At 43.3% G+C, this 27,351-nt stretch overlaps 1 protein-coding gene across 5 annotated transcripts in view; it reads left to right on the forward strand.

Moving 5' to 3' along the window:
- Positions 1-27,351, forward strand: part of CDH8 (cadherin 8) — a 358,676-nt gene that overhangs the window by 204,566 nt on the left and 126,759 nt on the right. For 4 of the 5 annotated variants that reach the window (XM_049110768.1, XM_035716225.2, XM_025426341.3 and 1 more), the window contains one exon: positions 17,858-17,994. In XM_049110768.1, coding sequence (XP_048966725.1) covers positions 17,858-17,994 — 137 coding nt within the window. Of the gene's footprint in view, positions 1-17,857; positions 17,995-27,351 lie in introns of those variants that run through there. The other variant, XM_025426344.3, reaches the window with a different exon arrangement.

Consider the following 27,351-nt stretch of genomic DNA (forward strand, 5'->3'; position numbering starts at 1 on the left):
CACCAGCTGCCCTCTTACAGGCAGCCTAGCGGGGACTGCGGCTGCCCCCAGGAGACACGGGCAGATAAAGCGCCTCCAGTGACACGCACGTGTCTGTGCCTCTGCTAGTCTGCGGGCGGGCGAGCGAGTGCTCCGGGGCACCCGGGGCCCCACCCAGCGGGCGGTGGACACGGTGTCAGGGCTACCACAGGGCCCTGCTGTGTGGGGTTCGGAAGGCAGGCCCCACCCAGGCCGGAATGCAGGCGGGGCGCTGCGCGGGGGAGGATGCCGCAGTCATCAGCTGAGCCGCCAGCACCGGTCTGCTGGCCTGCGGTTGTTGCCCCCCGCTCCCCCCCACAACCCCAGCTCATTGGGTTTTGGAGAGCAGCTTCCTCTCTCTTTACACAACTGCTTAATTTCAGTAGAAAATTAAATTTCCTGAGTAGCCAGAGCAATGCACGGTTCCTTAGGAGCCTAGCAGACAGATTTAGAGCCGTTTAACCTTTTTAAACAGAACTAGAGGACACAGATATTCAGGGAATTACTGAGTAACAAATAGCTAGGCCTCATGGCCTCTTCACAACTCTTGTATTTCACCCATCTCGTAGGGGAATGTTTACCTGCCATCCAGCCGGAGACAGGCATTTACTGTGGCATTCGCCCCCTTACACGGCCAGTCCCATATGGGCTCGCCCACTTCCCAGACGACTCAACTTCTTTCTAGAGCACCTTGTCAAGCTGGAAACATCGTGTGCTTTAAAATTCTTACACTTAGACCTCTCCCTCTCCTTCTTCCTCTCCTTCGCCCTCTGTCTCTCCCTCTCCCTCCACCTCTATCTCTCCCTCTTCCTCTATCTCTCTCTTTATCTCTCCCTCTCCCTCTCCGTCTGCCTCTCCCTCTACCTCTATCTCTCCTTCTATCTCTCCCTCTATCTCTCCCTCTATCTCTGACTCTCCCTCTCCCTCTATCTCTCCCTCTATCTCTATCTCTCCCTCTCCCTCTCTCTCCCTCTATCTCTCCCTCTATCTCTGTATCTCCCTGTATCTCTCCCTCTACCTCTATCTCTGTCTCTCCCTTTATCTCTCCCTCTTCCTCTCCCTCTATCTCTACCTCTATCTCTCCTTCTATCCTTATCTCTCCCTCTTCCTCTCCCTCTCCCTCTATCTCTCCCTCTCCTTCTATGTCTCCCTGTCCCTCCCTCTCCATCTCCCTCTCCCTCTCCCTTTCCCTCTTCCTCTCCCTCTATCTCTCCATCTCTCCCTCTACCTCTATCTCTACCTCTATCTCTCCCTCTCCCTCCCTCTTCCTCTCTCTCTCCCTCCCCCTCTATCTCTCCCTCTCCCTCTCACTCTATCTCTCCCTCTATTTCTATCTCTTCCCTCTCCCTCTCCCCCTCCCCCTCCCTCTCCCTCTCTCATCTGTATCTGTGTCTGTACCTGTATCTGTATATTCCCTTTCGGGAGAGAACAGACAGTGACATAGAGAGCCTCACCCCCCCCCCCAGGAACAGTTATTAAACATTTGCTACTTTTTTCAATATCATATATCTCTCAGTAATATCAAATAATGATGGGTAAATTATTTAAAAGATGATATGTTTTGAACTTGCATAGACTAAAGCTCAAATCCTATCATTGCAACTTCCTCCAACAGCCGTTCTCTGGACTTCTCTGAGACTCAGTCTCTTCATCTGTATTTTGGGATAATATTGTGTCCCTCACACGGTTCCTGAAATAAATGAAGTTACTGGATTTAAAAATGTAGCAGCTATCAGCGTTGCCGGCTAATAAAGCCACGGTCGATATATATCACAAATGTAAATGGAAAATCCAGTGCTTATTTGGACAGAGATTCTTCTCCTAGGGTTGCTGACTGTGCAGCATTATCTGTTTTCCTATAACAGTTACTGGCTAAAGAGGCTACTTAACCTCAGTTACTGTAATTTGCTGCTGCTGCTACCGTGCTGTTGTTACCAGGGAGTGCCCAGCCCGTGTCAAGGGTGTGCCAGATGTACTCATCGCATCCCCTAACACCTCTGTACAGTAACATATATACTCATTAACCTAACAGATGATGAAACTATGGATAAAAAGACCAATTGCTGAGTATCACACAAATAATCAAGAGTGGAACTTTGCTGCATGCCTGGGTTTTTCTGACAACACAATGCCTGCCCTCTGTCCCTCTGCCACACGCGCTCGTCCCCTCTGATCTCAGTGACAGTATCTCCGCTTGTTGGAACAGCTTAGCAGGACCGATTTTAATTGAAACTGTAAACTTCTCATTCTCTAAATGGCCTCATTCCATTCCATCAACAAGGAAGGAGAATATCCCAGGTCTGTGGCATTAACCAGAATATGGATGGAGTGCTCCTTGCTCATCAGTCTAGCGCCTTTGTATGGGTTTTGTTCCTACTGGCTGTAAACCCAGTTGTGGTTAAGGAGGTAAAAGAAGAAACAATGGTCTAACAATAGCATAAATTAGACATTGTGCTAAGTTCCTGCTGTGCATCATTTCACTTATTTTTCACACACACAAAAAAATGCTGTGAAATAGTATGATTTTAGTTTTAGGGAGAAGGAAGCTGAGGTTCTAAAAGGATGGATTCCCTGTGTATGATTTTACCATAGGAGGTGCAGGCCCAGGATTTAAACCTAAATTTCTTCTAACCGTTCGCTGCCATGCCTGTGCATGCTTCACTGTGCTCTGGCGTTTCCATGTGGAGTGGGATGATGACAGCTCAGGTTTCCTGAGCCCATACTTTGTGACAGACACTTTGAAATGCTGTTCTAAGCGGTTAACTGTTTATCTGTAAGGTAAAAATCCTCAGCACAGAGTAAGTGTTAAAATATAATTCAGTGCCTTCATGTCAGTCTTCTATGGTTCATTTTGTCCTTTAAATAAATTTATTTCAAGTGTGTTTTTGGTGTTACCATGGTGTTGAGATGACATGTGACTGGGCTTTTTTTTTTTTTGGTAGTTGCTTCCTGTTTCTTTCATAGCATTCACCTTAAGTAAGACTACATGAGCTGCTTAAAATAAAAGTGGGGATGGTGGCCATTCAGCAGGCACAGTAGAGTGACACATGACCATGGCAGCCACAGTGCTCTGTTGTCCTAACTCCTCTTCTGAATGGAAGTGCCCACTTAGCATAAGAGAGTGCATTGTTTTCTTCCTACTTGTACTCGGGCACTTTTATGATTCACTGTAGTTCTCTGGCTTGCTGTTAATGAGCTCTTTTCCTGAAAACACTCTCTTTACAACCCCATGTCCAATGATGCAAATGTGGGAGTATTTCACACAGTGGAGAGCCTGGCACCAGGGTAGACTGTGTATTGACTGACTTTCTTCTCAGTCTTGTACTAACTCCCATTTTTGGTAAGGACCTAGGTTTTTTGTCTGTTTTAATTTAATATTAGAATTTTTTTTGGTGATAAAAAGACTACATAAATGCTACCCTTTAACAGATTTTTAAGTGCATGATATAGTACTGTTAACTCTAGGCACGGTGGTGTACAGCACCTTTCTAGAACTTACCCATCGTGTGTAACTAAGACTTTATACCCAGTGATTAGTGACTCTCCATTTCTCCTTCCCCCCAGCCCCTGGCAACCACCATTCCATACTTTTATGAATTTGGCTCTTTTATGTATGTATGTATTTATTTATTTATTTTGAATTTGATGATTTTAGATTGTCTCCTGTAAGTAGAGGCATGTGGTACTTATCCTTCTGCAACTGGCTTATTTCACTTAGCATATTGTTCTCCAGATTCACCTGTGTTGTGACACAGTATAGAAATTCCTTCCTTTTAAGGCTGAAAAGCGTTCCATTCTATGTATATACTGCATTTCCTTTCTTGATTCATCTGTTGATGGTCATTTAGTTTGTCTCCACATCTTGGCTCTTGTAAAGAGAGCTGCGGTGAACATAGAAATGCTAATCTCTCTTTGAGATCCTGGTTTCAGTTGTTTCGGATAAATACCCAGAAGTGAGATTGCTGGATCATATGGTAATTCTATTATAAATTACTTTTTAGGAACTCCCATACAGTTTTCCATAGAGGCTGCATGTCTTTGCATTCTCACCAATGGTATGAAAGGATCTGGTGCAAGGACTGAGTCTTTTTAAAATAATTAAAACTTGATCATTTAGTTCCTGCACACCCTTAGCCAGATAACAGTTTGACTGGTTCCCAATTTGGAAGTACCAACTCTTCAAATCATTGTTCCAAAAAACTGACTGTACTTGCTAATTCAACTATCAGTGATTAATGCATAAATTAAGTCATACATTTATTTAGTCAGATAGCTATTCAGTCATTCACACACATATATATGTTGAGGCACTTGCAGTTGGCTCAAAATTGCATCTTTCTATATATTTTCCATATAAAGCCTGCAAACCAATGTTTAGCAAGACATTTTTTTATTTTGTGCCATGTGTTATATAGGGTTTATTTATTTTGTACAACTAATATCATTGTAACTCACACTTATCTAGGGAATTTCTGTGAAGACAAAGCCTCTGCCCTCATGGACCTTATTCTATATTAGGGAGGCTGGTGAATAGCTATGGAAAACCCAAGCTCTTCACATTTCTCTAATTAGATGCATGCTATCTAAAAATGATAAATAAAGATAGACGATGGAACTTTAAGGTCACATGTAGGAAGAAATTTCCAGTTTCATAATGGATTTGAATAGAAACAACTGTAGATATCTAGTGATGCTAAAGTGGAACTATCTCACACTATAGAGAACCTCATATTAATTTGGATAGTGGACTATGTGTGTGTGTGTGTGTGTGTGTGTGTGTGTATAGATATATATCTATATATATCTATATATATATTTCTTTACTCTCATCCCTTCTTCCTCTCTCTATTTCTCTAAAGAAATGCTTTGGGTTGAAACGGGCTCCTTTTTCTCCTTGAGGAATAATAAATAACATGTGATGCAGGGACCTTAGAATCCTGGGACTAGCAGAACCAGATAATATTATTTATTAAAGCAGTTAGAGCAACCAGTGGAGCAATTAGAGGCAAAAAGCTGAAAACTTGTAGATGGAATTTTTGATACTAAAAGTGCATGTGAGAAAATGTTAAAATGGTTTCTTTAGGCATAATAACAAAAGCTAGAATGAAATTAAGCAGTGAGAAAGAAACAGTTGGAGTTCAGTGAAATATAATAACTGATTCATAACTAAGGGGTTTATTTCATTATAAGTGGCTCTAAATAGCATCTTCACTTGCAGTTGGCTCAAAATTGCATCTTCCTATAAATTTTCCATATAGAGGCTGCAAACCAATGTTTAGCAAAATATTTTTTGTTACGTAAAAGTGCATTTATGCCTGTTAAATTTGAAAAGTAGATATACACTGCCTTTCTCCAAGAGCAGCATCTCCCTAACTGTGTTCTAAGGGACACTATTGGGATTAAAGACACTGTGGCCAGATCACTTTGAACTCAAGTTTCTTTACACTAGGACTTCATAGGTACATTAATTTGCCTAAGTGCATTGCACTTTTTAAGAAAGAAAAAAAATGAAAGCAGCACATTCAGTCTTCGAAGTCTGTGTGGTTTTCCAGAGCATCTGGAGCATACGGTGTGAGGGAGGGACACTCAGGCTCCGGCGCTGGTCCTTGCCCTAGATGTTAATGCAGTGAGCTTTGCACGGATCACAAGACTTATTCCTCCACGTGTAGCAAGATATGTATCTTTTTTGTTACTATATGAGGCTTCCTCCCCCCACCCCCCTTTGTTTTCCTTCTGTAGGACATGACTTTAGTGAATACTTTGACTCTATCCCCTTAGGCCAGGAGTCAGCAAACTGTATACCCCGTGTGCCTAAGCTGATCTACTACATTTTTTCTTTTTTTTACATGAAATCTTATTGGAATACAACCATCCTCATTCTTCTATGCCCGACAACTGCATGGTTGAGTAGCTGTGGGAGAGACAGAATGGCCTGCAGAGCCTAAAATACTTACTCTACAAAGAAGTTTGCCAACCCCTACACTAGACAAATAAGGGTTTGGATTCCCATCAGGAATTTAAATAATTGGTTCCCATATCATTCTGGGGTCTTATTCTATCTCAGAAACTCCCTAAAGATAAAAAGAGTTTTTTTTTTTTTTTTTAACCTGTAGCAGTCAAAGAAATTCTTTGTATGAGAATCCAGCTATATGTGATGGGAATTGGCATCTCCCACACTTTCCTGAGGGCACTTGGGACAACGGTCCTCATGGGACCCCCAGTGCTGTATACTCATGTTGAATCTGCCAGAAAACTCAGGTTTTGTTTAGTGCAGCTTTGGGGCCCATCCTCATAACTACCCTTACAGGCTACAAAAGGTATCCTGAAAAGTGCTGTGATGCTTGGAGTGGGGCATTTACTTGTTTCTTGCATGAGTTTATTATAAAACCCCATTTTTTCTCCATTCCACAGACCTCAGTATTGACTACAATACAGGGGTTTTCAGAAATGAGGTTGGTGACTGCCTTAGCCAAACCCTGGTCTCTGCATAGCAGTGTCTTGGAAAATTCTCTGAGTAGCAATGTTTCTCTATTTAAAAGTGTAAGACGGCATGAAGTAGAAATTCACTTGGACTAGACTGGCTGTGGTCCGCTCAACAAACTCTAACATGCAGGCTCCAATGCCAGAGCAGATACTCAGTGAGTGACACTGGAAGTCATCTGTGGATCTTTATCCTTGCCTATTTAGGAGTTTAGTATAGTGCCCTTCATACGTATCTCATTTCTACTTCATTAACTCTTTGAATCTTCACGTATTCTGTTTGCATGAAACAAATTGTTATAGATGGTTTTCCCTGGAAGTAGATGGGGTCTGAAGTACAGGAGGTTTGGTAGGCATCAGCACCTGTGGATGGAAGGAGACAAAGAGCAGGATGAGCGGGGGGGAGAAATCAGACTGCATCACAGACCCAGCAAAAAACCGTAGCCCAAAGCACTGGGTCTCTCTGGAATGGATGTTAGTCACCAGAGGAGTGCTGCATCATGCCAGAAGGGCCTTTATCCCTGTCTTGCTTCATCTCCAGATAAACTCTGAGCTTAGGCTCCCAGACTAAGGAGTGGATAGCTGAAGGCGGCCTACTGACTCCTCTCCACACCACTCAGGGACCCTTCCTTGAAGGAAGAGCTGCACGGCGTATTGCCATGTCAGTCGTGGAGAAGAGCACGAGGCCTCCTTATTAGTGAGGTGATTTGACTGGATTCATACTGCTAGCCATGTAGCTCCCAAACCCATGTTCCCACCACACTACGGCATCTTCCTTTAGGCAAATATATCTCTGCTCTGCATTTTGGGATGCAAACCTTGAGGCGCAGATGGCTCAGCTGAAATGCTATCGCTGTGGTAGGGCAGTAGGTATCCAACACCATGGAGCTGCATGTATTCATAAAATGTCATCAAATATTGTAAAACAAGTGGTAAAAATAGCATAATAATCTAGAAAGAATCATTGGAAAGTGCTGATCTTGGGTTTACAAGTTTCTCTGATTTTTTTGTTTGTTTTCGTTTTCTGATTGGTGAAGTCTTTGTCTCCTCTAGGGAACAAAATTTGATAATAATGTTTATATTCCAAGAGAGACAAAGATAGCAGTATTATCTAACATTGTTATAAAGCAAAATAAACCTTCTATTTTGCATCCCAACAAGGGGATATTGACATCCTTATCTGATGTTCAAATATTTATGGGAGTCCTTTCAACCGAGCCATTATTTTTTCTTATATTTCTACACTCTGATTTGACACCGGGTATTATACAACCTTGCTTTTGATAAAGGACAATCAGATTTGACTTAGTGTTATAGAGGAAAACATTACATCGCATATTTTAGAAGAGAACATCTTAAAAATGGAGAAATGCCATTTCCATCCAGCTATCAGAAGTTTATTAGCTTTAGTCTATGTGTGGAGCCACTTGGCTGGGGAGTGAAATAGTTCAAGTTGAAGTGCCTTCCAAATGGGCCTTAGGGTTCAAATCAAGTTTTGGGATGGTCTGCTGAGGTGAGTAGCTTCACAGAAAATGAGAATAAGATTTAGGAAAGTCCTTAATGAGGGTCAAAGTAATGGAAAATATGTTTAATAGTGCAAATGAGTAAAAAACCTAATTGTCGTTCCAAAGCCAAAGGCCTGAAATTAGACATAGCAGGTATGGAAAGGGAGCAGGACCTGGAGAGTCCTGACGTGTGGGAGATGTGCTCACTGGAAAAAGAGGAAGCCTGTCTGGATCACCTCTATTAAACACCAAGTGTTTGATATTAGACTTTACACTTGCTTAGATGCGCAAGGCAGGCATTGTGTCTAGGGATGAGTCTTTTTGGTGGAAAAGACTTTTGTTTCCCTAGAGAGAATTACATCAGCTTGAGCAGTGGGATGGTGTGCTTGTGTTAGTACTATTGTATGACAGTTAGGTAAACAAGCTCTTTCAGTATAAATGTATTTTCAGCCCGTAAGAGTTAAAGGCTGCATCTTATCTGCTTGTTAACTCCCAGCATTTACCCTAAGTCCTTAGCATTTCCTAAAGGAGCCTAAATGTACTAAATGTCCAATGAAATTTTCAATGCATATGTAACTTTATGACATTAAAAAAATACTTACTTTAATATAGTTATGTACCACTCTTATTACTCCTTGGGCATGCATATTTCCCATAAACACTACTTTTGTTTTTTACACTGATGATTTTGCCCAAAATTGGACAAATATATAATCAAATACCACTATCCTTATAGCTGTCTAATGCTCAGTGTTAGATACTATGGTCAGGATATGATACTTAGTATCTAACTTTATGACTGAGGAAAAAATGGGTATTATCTGCATTTTACAACCACAGACATTGAGAGTCAGGACAATTTGTATGGGCTACTCGAGTCATTTATATGGAGGATCAAATAAGAAATTAATATATGGGGTTTAGCAGAGAAGCTGAAAATTAGGAAGTCAAAAGTGCTACAGGAGGTGCTTTTTTTTCCCCACACTATCTCTGTTTTATTGTTAATGTAGCTTCATCAACTTTGAATATCCTTTCATATAGAGAAAAGTCATTATTGACATGATGGGCAGCCCCAGAAAGGTATAGAAGAGAATTCAACGGATATTCTTCACTCTGGATTCCCCCTGAGAAGAGGAAGAGGCTGTGAGCCTTCCATAAGGGCATTTCTTCAGCATTTCTCCATCTCCTTTACTTTCCACATCCAAATAATCACCACATTTTGTTTATTTTACTTTCTAAACTCCCAACACCATCATCTCTAATGTCAGCACTTACAAACATCCCATTTGCCTGCCTCCGACCCCTTGATATCCACACAGCTGCCAAACTAATCTCTAAGTCAGTGTAGATCTGTGTTGTCTGACAGATTAGTCACTAGTCACATGTGGCTCTTTGAATTAGAATAAAATTAATTTAAATTAAACAAAATACAAATTTCAGTTGCTCAATTATGCTAGCTAGGTTTCAGGGGCTAAGCAGCCACATGTAACAAGTGGTTACCATGTTGGTCAGCTCAGAGCATATTTCTACATCACAGAAAGATCTATGAAATTCAGCTGTGGCTTAGATCCTACCAGTTTCCTGCTATATTTCTTCAAATGGTTGACCATCCCTACAGGTACAAAAAAAAAAAAAAAAAAAAAAATCCCCCCCCCACACAAAAGGACTTTCTAACATCCTTCATGATTGATTCTTTTTTTTTTAAGTTTTTATTTATTTATTCATGAGAGACACAGAGAGAGAGGTAGAGACACAGGCAGAGGAAGAAGCAGGCTCCATGCAGGGAGCCCGATGCAGGACTCAATCCTGGGACCCCGGGGTCACGCCCAACCATTGAGCCGCCCACGTACCCCCTTCATGATGGGTCTCTTGATGTCCTTCCCCTGTTGAATCTTGAACTTCAGCTACACCATGCTTTGTTAAGGTCTTTGAGCACAGTGAACATATTCCTAACTCAGACTTTTCACATTTGCTGCTGCTTTTGATATGAATAATTTTAATATTTTATGCATCTCAGCCTTTTTCTTTGTTGTCTTCATGAATAGTCACTGTAAGCTTTGAAAAGACTTACTTTCATTGTCTTTCTTCATCTATAGACTCAGTGACATGAGCATGAGGCCATACCTGTCTTTGCACCTAATACAATGCTGCCTTCCTTGTACATGCGATACTCAATAAGGAAGTAAAGGAAGGAAGGAAGAAAGGAAGAGCTGAGATGGAAGGAAAGGATGGGAATGAAATGATAGAACACTCACCTGTCGGACATGAGCTCTTCCCACACTTGTCCTTTAATTTCATAGATTCCTAGACAGACTTAAACTCAAGATTTTCTGCTTGCATTTCTTCTGCTGAGGATGCTGTGCCTGCATATCCTACCTAGAAGAGTCCTGCTCATTCTTGTGTCCCCAGACAGGTGCTGCACCCTCCTAGTGTCACCTCTAACTACACCTCACTCGGTCCCAGGCTGGCTTAACTCACTTAGCTCACTGCAGTGTGAACATTACTTCATTACACAGCTTGCCACTTTTCATTGTAAGCAATAAGGTCACACCGATGTGTCCAAGAAGAGAGTTTTTATTCAAACATTTAGCATCTCACTTGGCTCCATGAAGCAGCCACTAAATCTTTATTGAAATTTTAAAAAGGAATAAAAATGTTGCCTTTAATCCCTTCACATTGTGTAAAGCTGCATTCTACTTTTCCCCCATATTTTTACAATCATATCATGTTTAGAGTTTTCAGTTATGAATGATTATTTTGATGACTCAGACAATTAGAATTTCTCCAAAGAGATTATATAAATATTGAAGTATTAACCATGCATCAAATTTTGCCTGGGATTTACTCTAAAGAATTCTTTTGTTGTTGTTGTTGTTCTTTTTGGTTCTGTGACTAAAGAAAGTTGTACACAAGACTCTGGCTTTTGGTCTCTATTTTTCCAAGATAAAAATGGAACTACAAAACAAAACACACACACAGAAAACAGGATCTCCTATGAACTGACAGATTTGGAATCTGAGATTTCTATATTTGACCCTAAATTAAGTAAAAGGTACCAGAGGATGATTGTGTTGGGTGCATCTGCTTCACTCTTTAGGTGAAAACAAGCAAGTCGAAATATGACAACATTGTGTCTTTCTCCATACCAACACCAAACACCAGAATCTTTCAAATATGTCGCTATTGTTTAAAAATACCTAGAGATTTGGCAGAGTCCCTTCTGGAAATAATGATAAAGGCTCAGTGTAAAACCACTTTTAAAAGGTGTGAGTAAATTTAGAACACGTTACCTAATTTGGGACTCACCTTAACCTTTAAAAAAAGACAATCGTGTTGTTCTCATTTTTATTTTTTTTTATTTTTTTTTCAATTTTTATTTATTTATGATAGTCACAGAGAGAGAGAGAGAGAGAGAGAGAGGCAGAGACACAGGCCGAGGGAGAAGCAGGCTCCATGCACTGGGAGCCCGATGTGGGATTCGATCCTGGGTCTCCAGGATCGCGCCCTGGGCCAAAGGCAGGCGCCAAACCGCTGCGCCACCCAGGGATCCCGTTGTTCTCATTTTTAGATGAAGAAACTGAGGGTTGGCTATATCACGTGGCTTCACAGAGAAGTTAGGAATGGAAGCGCCATTTCCTGGGAAAATCAGCAGGCGTTTCACAAATATTATAGTGGAAAGAATACAGTCTGGGCTAATTTTTTTAAGGAAAACTGTTATCACTTTATCTGATTGTCAAGGTAATCGGTGGAGCTCCTTGTGTACACTCCACAGTTTACCTTGCACAGTTTGCTCATGTTGCACCGAAGTCACTGGCAGAGAAACGGAATACTCCCTGGCTTTGGGACCTTAGTTATAAAAATGCTTAAAATGTTCTTGCCATTGTTACAGACCACGGATCCACAGTTGAACGGGGGATAGAGGGCCTCTGTACATAGTGTTGGTGGTGCGATTGGTAAGAGGAGGTTGAAGATGCTTTAGATGAGCATGTAGGTAAAATATTTGGATATGGACAACAAAACACACAAGTTGGATTTTGGTGCCTAATGTTGGTATGGAGTATAAATAGTTGAACTGTGTTAATGGAGGAAACATATTACTCTGGTTATTTAATGGCCATTCAATATAAAACGGGAGCAGCATGCAGAATAGGATGCTGTTTCCCACACAAGGCTATCCGTTGTCCACTTTGATCTATTCTCAGCCCCTTCACCATTGGTATCTCCTTATATTTACTTCTGAACCCTACAAGATCCCTTTAGTTGGATAAACTGGTGACACAGTTTGTGCTCATGGTCAGAATACTGTAGGTTGAATGAATCTCCACACAAGATGCTATGCATCTAGGTAAGTCTTTTCTTGCATCTGTAGCCTTAATTTCACAGAGTAAGATGATAGAAGTTCTTGCCATTTACTTGCAAGACATAGTACTGTAGGTTAGTGAAACAGTGCTGTGGAAGCAAACCAGGGAATTTGTTGGAATAAAATGAGAAAGTTTAAATAGGGCTTCTAAAACATATTCATTGTACTAGACGGAGAATGTCTATTTCCAAAACTTCCATCATTAGAATTGATGTTAACATGACCCAAGGAGCCCATTTTCTCACATGCCACTTCCCACTGTGTTAATAAGAAGTCCCTTCTTACTCTGGCAGGAAGATGACTCTCCAAAGTGTATTCTATTCTCAAAAAACGAGATCTTTTGTCTAACACATTTTAAGTAATTCTGCAAAGGAACAGCAAATCCAAAACATGCATATTTTTGAGAAATTAGAATGGAGACTTCAGTACCAGAGATACAGATCCTGTGACTTTGAAGACATGAATTAGGAAGCATTGAATTTTTCAGTAGATATAACATGAACAAAATAGTTCTTTCTCATTTTTCATTCTTTCCCTAACCCATGGATTCTTTTTCCTTACATTTCCTTAGCGCCATATTTCACACATAGTAACAATCCGTGCTTGATAGATATTTGTATTGTACATCCTTTCCACAATGAGTCATTGAGTAACTGCAGTGCAAGATCCAACCAACGTGATACTACAATACATGAATCAAAAATTTCTCCTTGTCCCAAGGAGAGTGAAAGTCCGGCAGATGTTTAACTGTAGAAAATAGAAAGGACATCCTTGAGGAGACAGTGGCTCAGGTCACATGCAGAAGCTCACATGTGGGTGAGCTGTGAGCTGTGAAACCCAGAATAGCCCTTCATTCCATCAGTCGAGAGCCTGTGCTCCATGGAGGTACTCAGAGGAGTAGCAGGTATCGTGCAGAGGTGAGGACTGGTAGCGATGGACATCGCAAAGGGTTCTAGGATAGCTCTCTAGTGTCACGTGTGAAATTCTCCCTTTCCCGAGGGATGTGAATGATCGTCCTTATTTATATATTTCCACTTCCAGAAATTTATGTCTACAGTTAAGTCTGGGCTTGAAGGCATCTCTTACAGATTGAAGAATTGGTTCATCATTTATTTTATTGCTCATTTATTTATTTGCCTAATGTGAGTCATATATCAACTCATTTACTGCAAAGCACCACTCTGTGAGGAAGATATTCCCTCCTATTTACAGAGGAGTCTGTGAGATTATGAATAGTTACATAATTTGAGTGAGATTCTGCTAGAGGTTCTCATTTCTCTGATTTTGCTTCTTCCACTTATGTGCTGCTGCTCAGATACTCACAGGGAATCCCAGGAAACAGAGTGGCTTATGGGTCTACTTCCCAGGTGTCTAGCCAAAACTGTGGCATTTTGAGACTTTACAGAGTACACTGGATCCTCAAGTTTCAGTTGTTACCCCACGTTTGCTTTCTTAATTCACTCTGGACTTTTTGGAATGATTTTCCATTAATCGACCTAAGGAAAGAGCCTGTATTAGTTTCTGATGTGAGTGTTGACCTTTATTGCTGCTGATGTGACCATATCGTATGGTGGAGTGAGTGGGTGGGAGGAGAGGCGATGATGTGGATGCTGGGAGCTCAGAGGACCAGAGGCAAGCAAGCTGGTTCTTTGCAGCCAGAGATGCAGTGGGTGGCCCTGGAATGTGTACGTGTGGTGGGGACGTAGGGTGGAGCAAGCACCTCCTGAGAACATTCCTGAACGTGGTGTGCTTTCGGTTTCTTTTTAGTGTGATCGTTAGCTATGTAACAAAATTATAAAAATGTCAAAAATGTAGTTAATCTTAACTGCCATTAAAAAAAGATCATATGTTGTTTGATATTAATACAAAATTGAATGTGTCCAGGAAGTCTTTGAATCTGCAATGGTGAATTCATGAGACAGAGAAAAGTTGGTAAAAAAATAAACACCTAAACGAAAGGTGCCAGAGGTGCAGGTATGATGCCCCCACTTGCTCTCCCTTCTCGACTCTATTTTTCATCCCTGAAGCTGACATCTTTTATGTGTTTGCTTCTACTGACATGAGAACCCGGATGAACTTGTTGAGGGACAGGAGAGCCAAGAAGTGAAAGGGGTGCTACTTTGGACCAGAGGGGGGATAGGGAACCATCAGGAGAAACTTATTATCATGTCCAAATAAGTAGTGAAACATTACAGATGTTTAAATACAGATTTATTGGGCAATTACTATGTGTCAGGTCCTGTAATAGTAAGTGCTTGGTATGCATTACCTCATTAAAACCTATTGTAATTCCCATTTTACAGATTAAGTAGCAAAGACACAGGCAGATGAATGGCGTGACTAACTTCCACCTATGCAAGTGATGAGATCAGAACATGAACTCAGGTAGTGAGACGAGGGCCCATGTTCTTTATGATGAGATGATGAATGGCTGTGGACTTTACCACCTTGGACCGTCTTGGTAGCCTAAGAATAAACAGCTAGAAACTCAGGGCATGCCCTTAAGCGGCAGAGCAGAGTTTTCTAGAAAATAAAGTGGGTTGAACACTTATCAGGAGGTTTTGGGGCATCTGGGTGGCTCAGCTGGTTAAGGATCTGCCTTTGGCTGAGGTCAGGATCCCGGGGTTCTGGGATCGAGTTCTGCATCAGGCTCCTAGCTTAATAGGGAGCCTGCTTCTCCCTTTGCCTGCCGCTCCCCCTACTTGTACTCTCTCTCTCTCTCTGACAAATAAATTAAAAAAAAAAAAAAACAGATGGGAAATGGAGGCTTCTTATTCCCTAGCTTCCTGGAAAGATCTAATTCTTTATCATCTTATTTAATAAATCATATTTCCTTAGATATATTTCAGTATATGAAATCATATATATTGTAATACATATATAATATATGCTATACTAAAGAATTCTATATATATGCATATATATAATGTAGACATCTGTAAGATGTTCAAACTGGTTGCATTCTAAAATAAAAATAATCACAATTTTGGGTTCGGAAAATTGAGTACACAGGTGACATTCGATGATGTCACTGTTACACAAAGGGTGTGAGAGCCCTTGATCCCTGATATTTAGAGGTCCACACACACAAGTGTTGACAAAGCATGCCACACTAACCATCTCTTCCCAGTCTTCACAGCAATCCTATTATCTAGTACTAATATCATCCCTATTTTTTTAAAGATATTATTTATTTATTTGAGAGAAAGAGAGGATGAGGGGAAGGAGGGGCAGAGGGACAAGTATACTCCCCACTGGGAGGGAGCCCAATGCAGGGCTTGATCCTGGCACCCTGAAATCCTGACCTGAGCCGATGCCAGATGCTTAAACTAACCACCCAGATACCCCATCACCCCTGTTATATGTGAATAAGGTCGGCCCTTCCTGTACTAGCTGACGTATACATGGACTTCAGAGGGAATCAAACATGAATATTCATTCTGGTTCTGGTATTTACTAGTTAGGTTACTTGAAATGTCCTCTAAGGGTTTCATTTTTCTTTTCTTCATTCTATAAGAAACCAGAGAGAGGAGGACAGAAGAAGGAAGAGGCATCTAGCCTGTGCCTGGTCTACACTTGGTGTTGAATGCATTCTTGTTGATTCTATTGAGTCAGGATTCTGGGAACATTTGGCAATTCTTAGGAACCTTTATCATAAAGTCTACTAGGCAATAAAATGTCTGAAATGTCTACACAGGCAGCAAGGGGCTGGCTTCTTGAAATAGTTGAGGTAGATTTTAAACTGAATCTCAACAAAGCCATTTTTCCCCCATCAAGTTCTTCCCATTGTGTAATCTCATAATATTATGACATTCTTACCTGTGATCTTACTAAAGGGCTGTATTTATAGCCTATTTTATAAATTCTCATGACTCACCCCATAAAATCAGTCATGAACTGGAACTTTAGAAAATGGAAAAAATATCTGCACCTGTTAGAGTTATGAGACTTAAACGACACCCAGATGTTTTTCCAGTTTTATGCTATTTACAAGCTGTTAAGAAAGGGGCCTTCTCTACCCCCTCCCAAGTAGGAAAGTTTGTTAAAGTTTCATGTAATCTGACATGGTGATTCCAGTGAGTGTGATGATGGTAATGATAAACACATCTCTGGTCCTTTTAGAACGTATCTTAGAGATTTATTTATGCTTATTTTTAGTCTGTAGCCATATTGGATCAGTGAAAAAGTTGAGGTTCAGTGAATCTATTAATTATCCCCCAAACAGCAATACATAAGTGATAGAGATAGAATGACTGTCTTCTCATTGTATCCTCATTGGTGGAGAGCAGAGACATCCTGTGCCTCCTCCTTTTTTTCATAAAGGCATTAATCCTATCATGGGGCCTACCCTCATGACCTCATGTTACCCTGATTACCTCCCAAAGGCCTCATTCCCAAATACTATCATACTGCGCATTAGGAATTTAACCTATGAATTTTGTGGCGACACAAACCTTCAGTCCACAACACCCTTCCTTCATTCTATGAGAAAGCAAAGAGAGCAGGACAGAAGAAGGAAGAGGCATCTAGCCCTGTGCTTGGCCCGTGATAAGTGGTCCCTGTTTCCATTCTATCCTGTGTTAGTTTATTTCACTGCTTATATATGGGCCGTTTTTTTCTAAATATGTCTTGTGTTCCTCAAGACGCTTAGCTTACTGGATTCAGCATTGCATAACCAAAACACAGATCTTGATGTATAAAGAGGATAGCTATAAATGTTGGGGAAAAAAATAATTCCTGTGTTATCTTGATGCCTAGTGTTCATGAGAAGCCGTTGGTTCTAGATACAAAATACCTTAATGGTGTCTTATCTGAAAGAGTTTCCTCAAAGGGGGAACAACTAACCTGTGCACTTAAAAACTGTTAATTTCATAGACTGTAGTGTAACAAAGATGCTCAAATATGTATTCCAAACTTCAAAAATTCTTACTAGAGAATCAGCCACCCTCTTATGTCTATGGACAGAAACTAGTAGAAATTCTAAATATGTACTTAACGTGAAAACAAAACAAACCAGCAGCCACAAGAACAACACATACATGTTGTCTAGTCAAATATGTGTTTAACATAAACACACATTTCCTTTGAACTGCCATAAATAAAATGCTGCCCAGCATCATCCTGCTTTGGGCTTGAGTTTATTGTTTTCTGTGATAGTTTGTGGCAACTGCTAATTATCATAAGCTGTCCAATAAATGTGATGGATTGTCCAATTAACTCTTCATCAGCATCCGTTTTTGAAGATGCTACCTATTGAAACTGATGGCAGTTTATGACCTCCACGTGGCATATGTGGCTAATTACTCCTTGGACAATAATTATTAAGTTTCTTGTGCCTCATTCAGTCATTTTATTTCACAAATTATGATGCCACCGAGTTTCCCAATCCATTTGACTTCACAACTATGACTCTCCAAGGATTACTAAAGGTCTGCTGTGGAATATATGGATCATATAAACATTGAAGTAGATTACAGATGTATCTGTTTTGTAGGTTTTCCATCGACCGGCACACTGACCTGGAGAGACAGTTCAACATTAATGCAGATGATGGAAAGATAACGCTGGCAACACCACTTGACAGAGAATTAAGTGTATGGCACAACATAACAATCATTGCTACTGAAATTAGTAAGTGCCTGGATTTAATTTCTTCCTTGTGTGACCGGGTTCAATTTTTGCCTCCTGATCACATGGTTAATGTGATCCCTGTTTCCATCAGATATTTTGACATTGGAACCTATTTTATTGTTCCCACGGAGACTTTGAATGAAATATCTCAATAAGAAATAACTTGCCCAGTGGTCAATTACCAAAGGTCGCAATGTATGTGGGAAGGAAACATTCTTATATCCAAATAGTCTTATATCATGTATCTATTATTCAGCCATTACAAGTAATGTTTTGGGTATTGAAATACGGGGAAAGATTTCGTATGACAGGGTAGGTAAAAAAAAAAATAGAACTTAAAAACTGTACACCACAATTTAAACAAATGTACCAAACATAAATGTTATATACAGTATAGAAACTATTGTTTGTTTGTTTATTTATTTATTTATTTATTTATTTATTTATTTATTTTGGTTCACGTATTTAGACCACATGCCTGCATATGTGCCTAGGCAGACAGAAAACCCAGAAGGAAACTTTGTACTATTGATACATATTATTTTGAAGAGATGAAATTATAGATGATTTTTTGTTTTGTTTTTAGGGCTTAATACACAATAACCATGGACTATTAAAACTGTGACTTCAATATAATTGCTTTCGTAAATTACATGTGAAACTGTGACTTTTTCTATTATTTTTTAGAAGGATGTTCTAGGGTTGTTAAAATAACATGTTAGCCTTTCAGTCAATTTTCAGTGAACACACCTTCTTTGCCCGGTAATGGCGTTTCTGTTGAGTCTCTAAACAATAGCTATATGGTGGAATTTAGGGCTAAACCATCTCTGGGAATCTGCACTCTGTCTGCCTCACCAATATTTTATTATACCAAACATGCAAAAGGAACATAGTATTCATTTTATTTCCAAACAAAATACATTTTGCATATTATCTGATGTTCTTTCCATAAAGGACCTGATAAGACCTTTACAGTCGACACCGATTCAAGGGAGACAATACATTCTTAAAGGAGTTGGAGATATGAATAAGGAAATAAAAATCAACATTAAGAAAAATTCATGGGCATACATATAATATAGAGTGTAAAGATGACAAATGTAAAATGTGGGACCTAAAATCTGCTGTTTATTCTCTCTAAAACCTGCTCTGTTTTCATAGGTAATGTGAAATCAGGGCACACATCTCTGAGACACCCAGTTAATTTTGCTGGACATACAAGAGTAATCCATGCTTTGAGGAAGAGCACAGCTTTTCCTTGTTCTTGGATATGAGGGAAGTGTCCTCCAGGGAGCCTTATTAAAAAACAAACAAATAGAAACACTGTGCAAAAAAGTAAAGATTTAAGAGTTAAAAATATATCTTTTTTATAAGAACCTTGCATGCAAGCAGAGAACATGCAGTCAGGTTGATTGGTAACTTCAACTCTACCAAGTAGAGGGTTGTAGAGAGAGGATGCTCTTTGGAAACTGGTATCTTTCCTGGTTTAGAAGTAGTATTCTCTTCCCTGGCGTGCTATTCTGGTTGCAGGTTCCTCTTGATAAGATTAAGGGATAGAACAACCTGTTTATTAGAAATGTTAACCCCATCTGGAGAGGGACAGACATGAAATTTTTGTAATTTACAATGTTGAAGACATATTATTGCCTTATGCCTCTGGGAAAAACGGTATACATTTAGATTACTTTAGAGCTTTATACAAATGCTCTAAAGGATCACTTTTTCCTTAAAATATGTAGGCAGTAATTACTTTTTAAAGAACCTCCTCGTATTGAATACAACCTAGGTGAGTTAGCCTTAATCCGCGACACTTTTTTTTTTTTTTTAATGAGATGGATGCTTTTACTTAATATTCATCGAGGAGGTCGTAATTATAAGGATCTATAGCAGTCCATCCTGAGGAGTAAAAGTAAATGAATATGCAGAGCAGGTGGGTAAGACACATCTCAGGGACAATCAGGAAACTAAAGACTCATTTGCAAGGAATCATAGACCAGTAAGAGGACAGACACAAACGCAGATGCTCCCAGGGAATGAGCTGTTAACTCCAGGGTGACAGGGCACCAACCCAAGTCTGAGAAGACATCCGCTGGCTCGTTCACTCCATAATTATCTATTGAGTCTGTACTACTTGCCAAGCACTCTTCCAGTGACTGGGGATATAGCAGCGAGCAAAAGAGACAAAATCCCTGTTCCTCTTGGAGTTTTCCTTCTTGTAGCTCCTGGAAGCACCTGCACATGAAAGGGTAAGTGGAAATCTGCTGAGATATCCGTAAAGAAAGACAGAGGGGTGAGGAAGATGACGCGTGTCGGGACCACAAGCAGTTCCGTGTGGAAACGTACGATGATGGAACGCCTTCCATGAACGTATGATCACACTTAAAAATGGATCATGATAAACATGAAAAAGGAAAAACAAGCCTCCATGTGTACCAGTAAGATAATTAGGCAAGGTCATTTTTAAAGTAGAAATGATTTTTGTCATTAATAAATGCACTATAATAATCAGATTACAAAATCTATCAAGTGTAGACCGGTTAATTTTCTTCGTGACTTGAGATAAATCACTCAAATATGTCCCAGATTCAGTTTTACAGGTGGTTTCACGTAAGCAGCAAATACAGAATGGCCCTGCCCACGTAAAGACCCTCGGCTTGTCTGTGAACCTCACCGGGTTTAAAATATATCAGACTCTGTTGAAACAATGAGAGTCATCGCCAACTCTTAATTCATGACCTAATTAATTTTTACCCAGAGACTGAAAACTAAACAAACCACATAGGCATATTTTGGCCAATAAGGAAGTTTAACTCAGGAGGTCAAATATCTCAAGAAATGTGGGTCTGTGAACTTAGATATCAGTCTGCTTTCCTTGGAATGTTTGCCTGTAACCTCTTTAGCACCAGCAAGCAAGAACATACCCCCCCAAAAAAAATAATAATAAAAAAAATAAAATAAGAAAGAAAGAAAGAAAGAAGAAAAAAACCTTTAATTATTAGCTGTAATATATAAGCTGAGGTGATCATAAATCAAGGAACTTTAAAAGCACAATTAAGCCATTTTTTCCCTCTAAATCATAAAAGAAAATAGAAATAAGATCACAGAGAACTTTAGGACAAATTGGAGTCACATGAAAATGGCTTAGAAACTTGTTTGATTTGGTTTTTAGTGTTTAGCCCATCATGTAATGTTTATCTTCCAAAGCCGCAGACCAGGTCTTGGGGTAAAAAAAAAAAAAAAAAAAAAAAAATTAAAGGGAGATTTATTGTATTTGGACAAGTCAGAGATTAAAATCACCGAGGACAACAGAATCTATAGGGAGGAGGTCCTAATAAAGAAAAAGAAATAATCATTCCCAGGAGAACAATTTAAATCATTCTCAGGATGCCATCTCATCAGACAAAGATTTAAGCAAGTGAAATTAAGCTTAAAAAGAAAAAAAAAAGGATCCTAGGGAAGTCCATCTGTTATCTCTTAATGAGAATGGAGATGTCGTGCTTTATCCTCTTGTGTCAGATGCACTTAACCAAGGCTGAGATGCTTCGCCGTGGCCCTCCACAAGCCCCTCAGTGCTAACAGGCCCAGCTTGCCATCAGTCGACGGGCACAGCTCCCCGCGTGAGCCAGCAGGGAGACGTCCTTGGGCTAACGGGAGATCGGGCCTGCGCGGCGTGTCTCTGCTGCTAGCAACCCCGTGCTCTGCGACTGTGGTGCGTGGCTGCCGTTGGCCATGGTGGGGGAGGTTGAAGGCAAACGTAGCTGAGTAACTAAACACTGGGAAAAGGATTATGGAAGTCCTACGACGCATTAAATTCTCACAACACTCGGAGAACTTAGGTGTCCCTCAACAACACGGCTTATGCCGCGCAGGTCCGCTCGTATGCAGACTTTTTCCAGCAAATATAATACTGAAAGTGTGTTTTCTCTTCCTTCTGAGCTCCTTAATAACAGGTTCTTTTCTCTAGCTTACTTTATCATAAGACTATGGAATACGATACACATAACCTACAGGACGCGTGTTAAAAGCTGTTGATGTCATCATAAGACTTCTGGTCAACAGTAGATTATCAAAAGTCGAGCTTTTCGAATATCTGGATTTTCAGCTCTGCAGGATCGGGGGTGTTGCTGGGACCCCGTAACCCCCACACTGCTGACAAATCGACCATATGCATTTTTCAGACGAGGAAACTCAACACAGTTAAATAACGTGCCCCAGGTTTCATCGCAAGCGGGTGTTGGGTGAAGGGGCAAGACCGGCACCCATGCCACTGAGCTGCAGACGGCACGTTCTTGGACGCCCTCACGGAAGACACCTCTCTCAGATCTTCTTTCCTTTCCAACTCATGCTCTAATGGAGCTTCCAGGACGGCCACGAAGTTTGCTGAAGCAGTGAAGGAGCAGGTCCTGGGTGTGAAGCCGAAGGCCGCGGCCTGGACGGGCTGCGGTGGAGGAGCTCACACTGGGCAGCAGCAGCCCCTCGACTCCAGCCCGTGTGGCCGGGGCTGGGCGTACTGCCTCGGGCGCACAGCAGGGCCCTGGGGTTGCTCACACTGCCGTTCTTCAGCTGTTTCAGAAATCCGGGAACAGAGGAACAGAGAACCGAGGACGGTGCACAGTAGTGCGCATTAGGGCACAGCGATCCTCGGTGACCACCGCAGAGACGGCAGCTCTTGCAGCGGCCCTGAGTCCCCTACACTGGAAGCCTTTGTGTGAGGCCATCTCCTGCCGAGTCACACGCTCAGGTGACAGCTCAGGAGCCCACTTTTCTGAACAAAACCGCATCTTCTCTCCCCCCAGTCAGTGGTGTCTCGGCGCCCTACAGTGCCTCGGAGGAAGATGGAGAAAGCCCAGGTGTTCTTTTGTAGGTTTTTGTATCTGTTTGTCGTTATTGCTGCAGTGATGAGGTTATATCTCGGTGAGCTGCGGTGGGCCTGGCGCCCGTCGGACAGACCGAGCATAGGTTTCTTCTAGGTTGAACGGGGTGCCGAGGCCTACCTAGCAGAGCGGTGTGCTTCACAGGAGGGGACATCAGGAACACTGGGGAACAGGAGGGGAATCCACTTGCTTAGAAGGGTCTCCGCGGGGGCTTTTTTGGAGGCACCGAGTGCCGGTCTTAGGGCGGGGAGACTGGTGATGTGAGGGCACAGTGCGAGGGAGCTGGCACTTGGCACGTACAGGAAGCACCCCCGTTGCTTACCTGAAAGCATGTTAAAGCAGGAACGTGCAGTTGCTCCTGGGTTAGTGATGATGCATCGCTCTGGCCCGCAACGGTGGGCTGCACACGATATTGCAGACGAGGCTTTTCACTAAGGACGGCCGACTGTCCCGGGGAAAGCGCTAGCTCGGTGGCACTCGAGAAGCGTTCCTCCTGGCGTGGGGCCCGGTTGCCAGGATAATCACTGTGTCCGACCCAGGATACCGAGGAGAAATCTACCTTTGTAGCTCGTGCTTCAGAGAAACCTCGAGTCGTGGCGCTGGCCTTGTTCGATGGCCATACAACTCTGGCATCTTAGGTCTCCTCAGTCGCTCTCAGTTTTCTCATCTCCAAAATGGGAATCATAATCGTTCCGTAAAAACGATTGGGTGTAGTGAGAATTGAATGAAAACTGAGAGTCGCGAACCGCCTAGCTCAGAATCCATCTGAAACCTCTGGAAGTTGATAGACTGTTGCTGTTACGGCAGCCCTAGTCCTGGGCTTGGAGCCACTGCTCAATTTAAAATGGTTTATTTGGTTTATACCGTGTGTCCCTCCATCTCCTGCCACGACAGCGAGGCTGGCACTCAGGGGCCGCGTGTCCCTGCGAGCGGCTGTTTCTTCCTTGTGCTTAGATGCCCAGTGGCGAAGGAAAGGCCCTCACGCTGAAGCGCGCGGATGTTCGTTGGTCCTGCTTGGACCCCAGACACTTCAAATTACGTCTGGACCCCGTTCAAAGTATTGAATCTGTCTTGCTGTCGCCCGAGGCTAGAGTTCCATGGCGCTCAGTGCCACTCCCCAGTGCCCGAGGGATGGAAGCACATGGATGGTCGTGGTTGTTCAGTTGTCCAGCTAGACGACTCGGACAGGGGGAAGGGGTGCTGGGAAGCAGAGGGGGCCGTGGCACCCAGGTGCAGGGTGCGTCAGGGGCTCCCAGGGATCGGGGGCCCGAGGCCATGTGGACACCCGAGCACTAGGCCCCACGGGGAACGAGCTCAGCAGGGCTGCTAAGAGCAGGGGTGAGAAGAGGTTGTGGGCGACAGGGTGCGTGCAGGCCAAGGAGAAGCTGCGGCGCCTGGGGAAGGGGCGGGCTGGCCCCCGGGGGGCCTCCAGTCGGTCCTCGCGGGCCCAGAGGCGCCGATGACCTTATTTGCTTACGGTTCTGAGGATACATTTTGCAAGGAAGAAGCCAGTGGAGTTCCTGCTCTCATGAAAGGTCTTATCACCGCCTGAGTGCGGGCCAGCTTTCCATCCGGGGAGGCCGCCAGCGCGTTCCTGGCGCGCCCAGCAAACACCTGCTAGGTCAGTGAGGGAGTAAAGGAAGCAATGTGTCACTCCACTCTAGAGTGCCCGATGAGCTCCGGCTCCGAATGGACACTATTCACTGCTGAAGGGGAGGGATCTCTGCCTCAACACACCCCCCTCCGCTCTTTGTTAGAAGTCGCAGGCAGAAAATAAATAAATAGATAAATAGATAAATAAATAGATAAATTAAATAAATTAAATAAATAAATAAATAGCAAGCAAGCAAATAAATAAATAAATAAATAAAATAATATAAAAATAATTTTAAAAAGTTACAGGCAGGGATCCCTGGGTGGCGCAGTGGTTTAGTGCCTGCCTTTGGCCCAGGGCGCGATCCTGGAGACCCGGGATCCAATCCCACATCGCGCTCCCTGCATGGAGCCTGCTTCTCCCTCCTCCTGTGTCTCTGCCTCTCTCTCTCTCTCTCTCTCTCTGTGTGTGTGTGTGTGTGACTATCATAAATAAATAAAAATTAAAAAAAAATAAAAAATAAAAAATAAAAAGTCACAGGCAGGCCGACCCGCGCGCTGTGGCTCGTGGGTTTCCAGAAGTCGCTCTCGTCGGTGACTGAAGCCGAGACACGCAGGGCGGGAAGAGCTGTGCTCGCCTTGCATGAAGGTGCTGGGCCGTTGACTGTGCTCGCAGGGAGGGGATCCCACAGAAGATCAGTCGATCTTCGGAGCCGGTGCCAGTGAGAAAGGTGCTGGCAGAGAGGAGCCTCGCGGCCCGTCTGGTCTCCTGCCCCAAGGAGCCCTGAATGGCCCAGCCCAGCTGCATCCCCCGCAGGCCCCTTGCTCACTTAATCCGACCTGATCCATCGGATCCGTATTGAGCAACCGGACGCAGGTTACTCAGCAGCGAAGCCAAGAATGAAAAGGCAGCGGTGTGTTTCCTGATGGCAGGACTCCCCCATCCAGAGCTTGGAAACTGTGCCTGAAAATAGGCACTGGTTGTGTCCCCCTCACCTGGGGTTTCAGTGCCAGCTCAGGGGACCCTTGAGCCAAGTGGTAGGCGACGCTCAGACTGGGCCCCCTGGCTTCCACGCCGTTGGGGTGGCAGGCCCTCCCCGGCTCCCGCGGGCCCTGTGGTCACGGATGCACCTGCCGTGTTCCCCAAGGTCAGAGGTGGCGAGTTTTCCCCCGAATTCATTGTGCCTGTTCCTTTGACGCCGTCCTCTGTCTCCCTGCGACCTCAGATCAGCAAGAAGCAGGGACCCCCTCCTGCGTCCCCGGGCCCGAGCGCGTGCTTCACCAGCACTCATGTGGGGCCTCCGGGAGCCCCGGGAGGGTGCAGGCAAGTCCCCGAGACGTGTCGTGAGCGTTCCCGGCCTGCAGAGCCCGAGTCCAGGGAGGAGGTCTTGCCAGGACACAACGCTTGCATGTTCTCGTACCAGTGCCGCTTTTCTAAAGTCTCCAAAATGAAGAGACACCCAGCGCCCCAGGGTGCAGCTGCTGTCAGCAGGTGCTCCGCGGGCCCCGCCACGTGGGGGCCCCGGGAGTCAGCAAGGCAGGACTCCCTTCTCCTGGCGCCCCGACGGGGTAGGGGGGAGGCCTTTGCCCCAGGCTTGCGAGAGATGCCAGCACAGCGCTGCTGGCAAGCGGGCGCCCGGGAGCGGGTGCGGCTCCCACTGCACGGGAAAGGCCCTGTTCAGGATCGCGAGTGACCGCAGGCTTTCGGTCAGGGATCTTACAGACACACATCTCGAGCAAGAGGGGAAGAGCTTCGAGTGTGTCCCGCGGTGCTGAGGGGGACAGAGAGGGAGGAGGACATACGGTTGGAAAATTAGAGGCAAAGCGTGGTCGCCTTCTGGTGACAGGTCGAGGACATTCTCTTACTCTGTGTCACAGGGGCCCCTCGTACACCTAAAAAATATTAAAGTAAGGGGAATCTAGGACACAAACATTCGGATCCAGATTTAGGAGAAGAGGCTGTTGAGCGGACAGTCTGCATAGGAGAGTGAGGGGGAGGCAGGGGGAGGCAGGGGTGGTGCTTTTCATTCCAGTACAGTCGAGGCACAGAGCTAGGTCAGGTTCAGGTGCACGGCGTGCTGGCTCGCTCCAGGCGCTACCCCGTGCCTGGCGGGCTGTGCGAGCTCCTTGATCCGTTCTCCTGTTTCACCCAGCTCCCCCCATACCCCCGCCCCCCGCAACCACCAGCTGGCTCCCTGCAATTAAGAGTCTGTTTTTCTCTTTTCCCCCTTGGTTCATTGGTTTCTTAAATTCCACATATGAGTGAAATCACCGAGTATTTGTCTCTCTCTGACCTATTTCACTTAGCGTTACACTCTCTGGATCCCGACGTGTAGTTGCAAGGGGCACGCTTCCATGCTTCATTATGACCAGTTAATACTGCATCGGACCCACGTACCACACCTCCTTATCTACTCATCTATTGAAGGACAGACCCGGGCAGCCCGGGCGGCTCAGCGGTTTAGCACCTGCCTTCGGCCCAGGGCATGACCCCGGGGCCCGGGATTGAGTCCCACGTTGGGCTCCCTGCATGGAGCCTGCTTCTCCCTCGGCCTGTGTCTCTGCCTCACTCTCTGTCTCTCATGAATAAATAAATAAAATCTTTAAAAATTAAAAAAAAATAAATGAAGGAAATAAAAAAGGACAGACCCTTGGGCTGCTTCCATAATTGGGCCGTTGTAAAAAAAAATGCTGCAATACACATAGGGCTGCATGTATCTTTTTGAATCAGTGTTTTTGTAGTCATGGGGTAAATACCAGGTAGTGGAATTGCTGGGTCATCTGGTGATTCTAGTTTTGATTTTAGAGGGACTTTTATACTGTTTTCCACAGCGGCTGCACCAGCTTGCATTGCCACCGGCAATAGACAGGTATTATTTTTCTTCATTGT

Source organism: Canis lupus, chromosome 5 (assembly GCF_003254725.2).
Source record: "Canis lupus dingo isolate Sandy chromosome 5, ASM325472v2, whole genome shotgun sequence".
Taxonomy (NCBI): domain Eukaryota; kingdom Metazoa; phylum Chordata; class Mammalia; order Carnivora; family Canidae; genus Canis; species Canis lupus.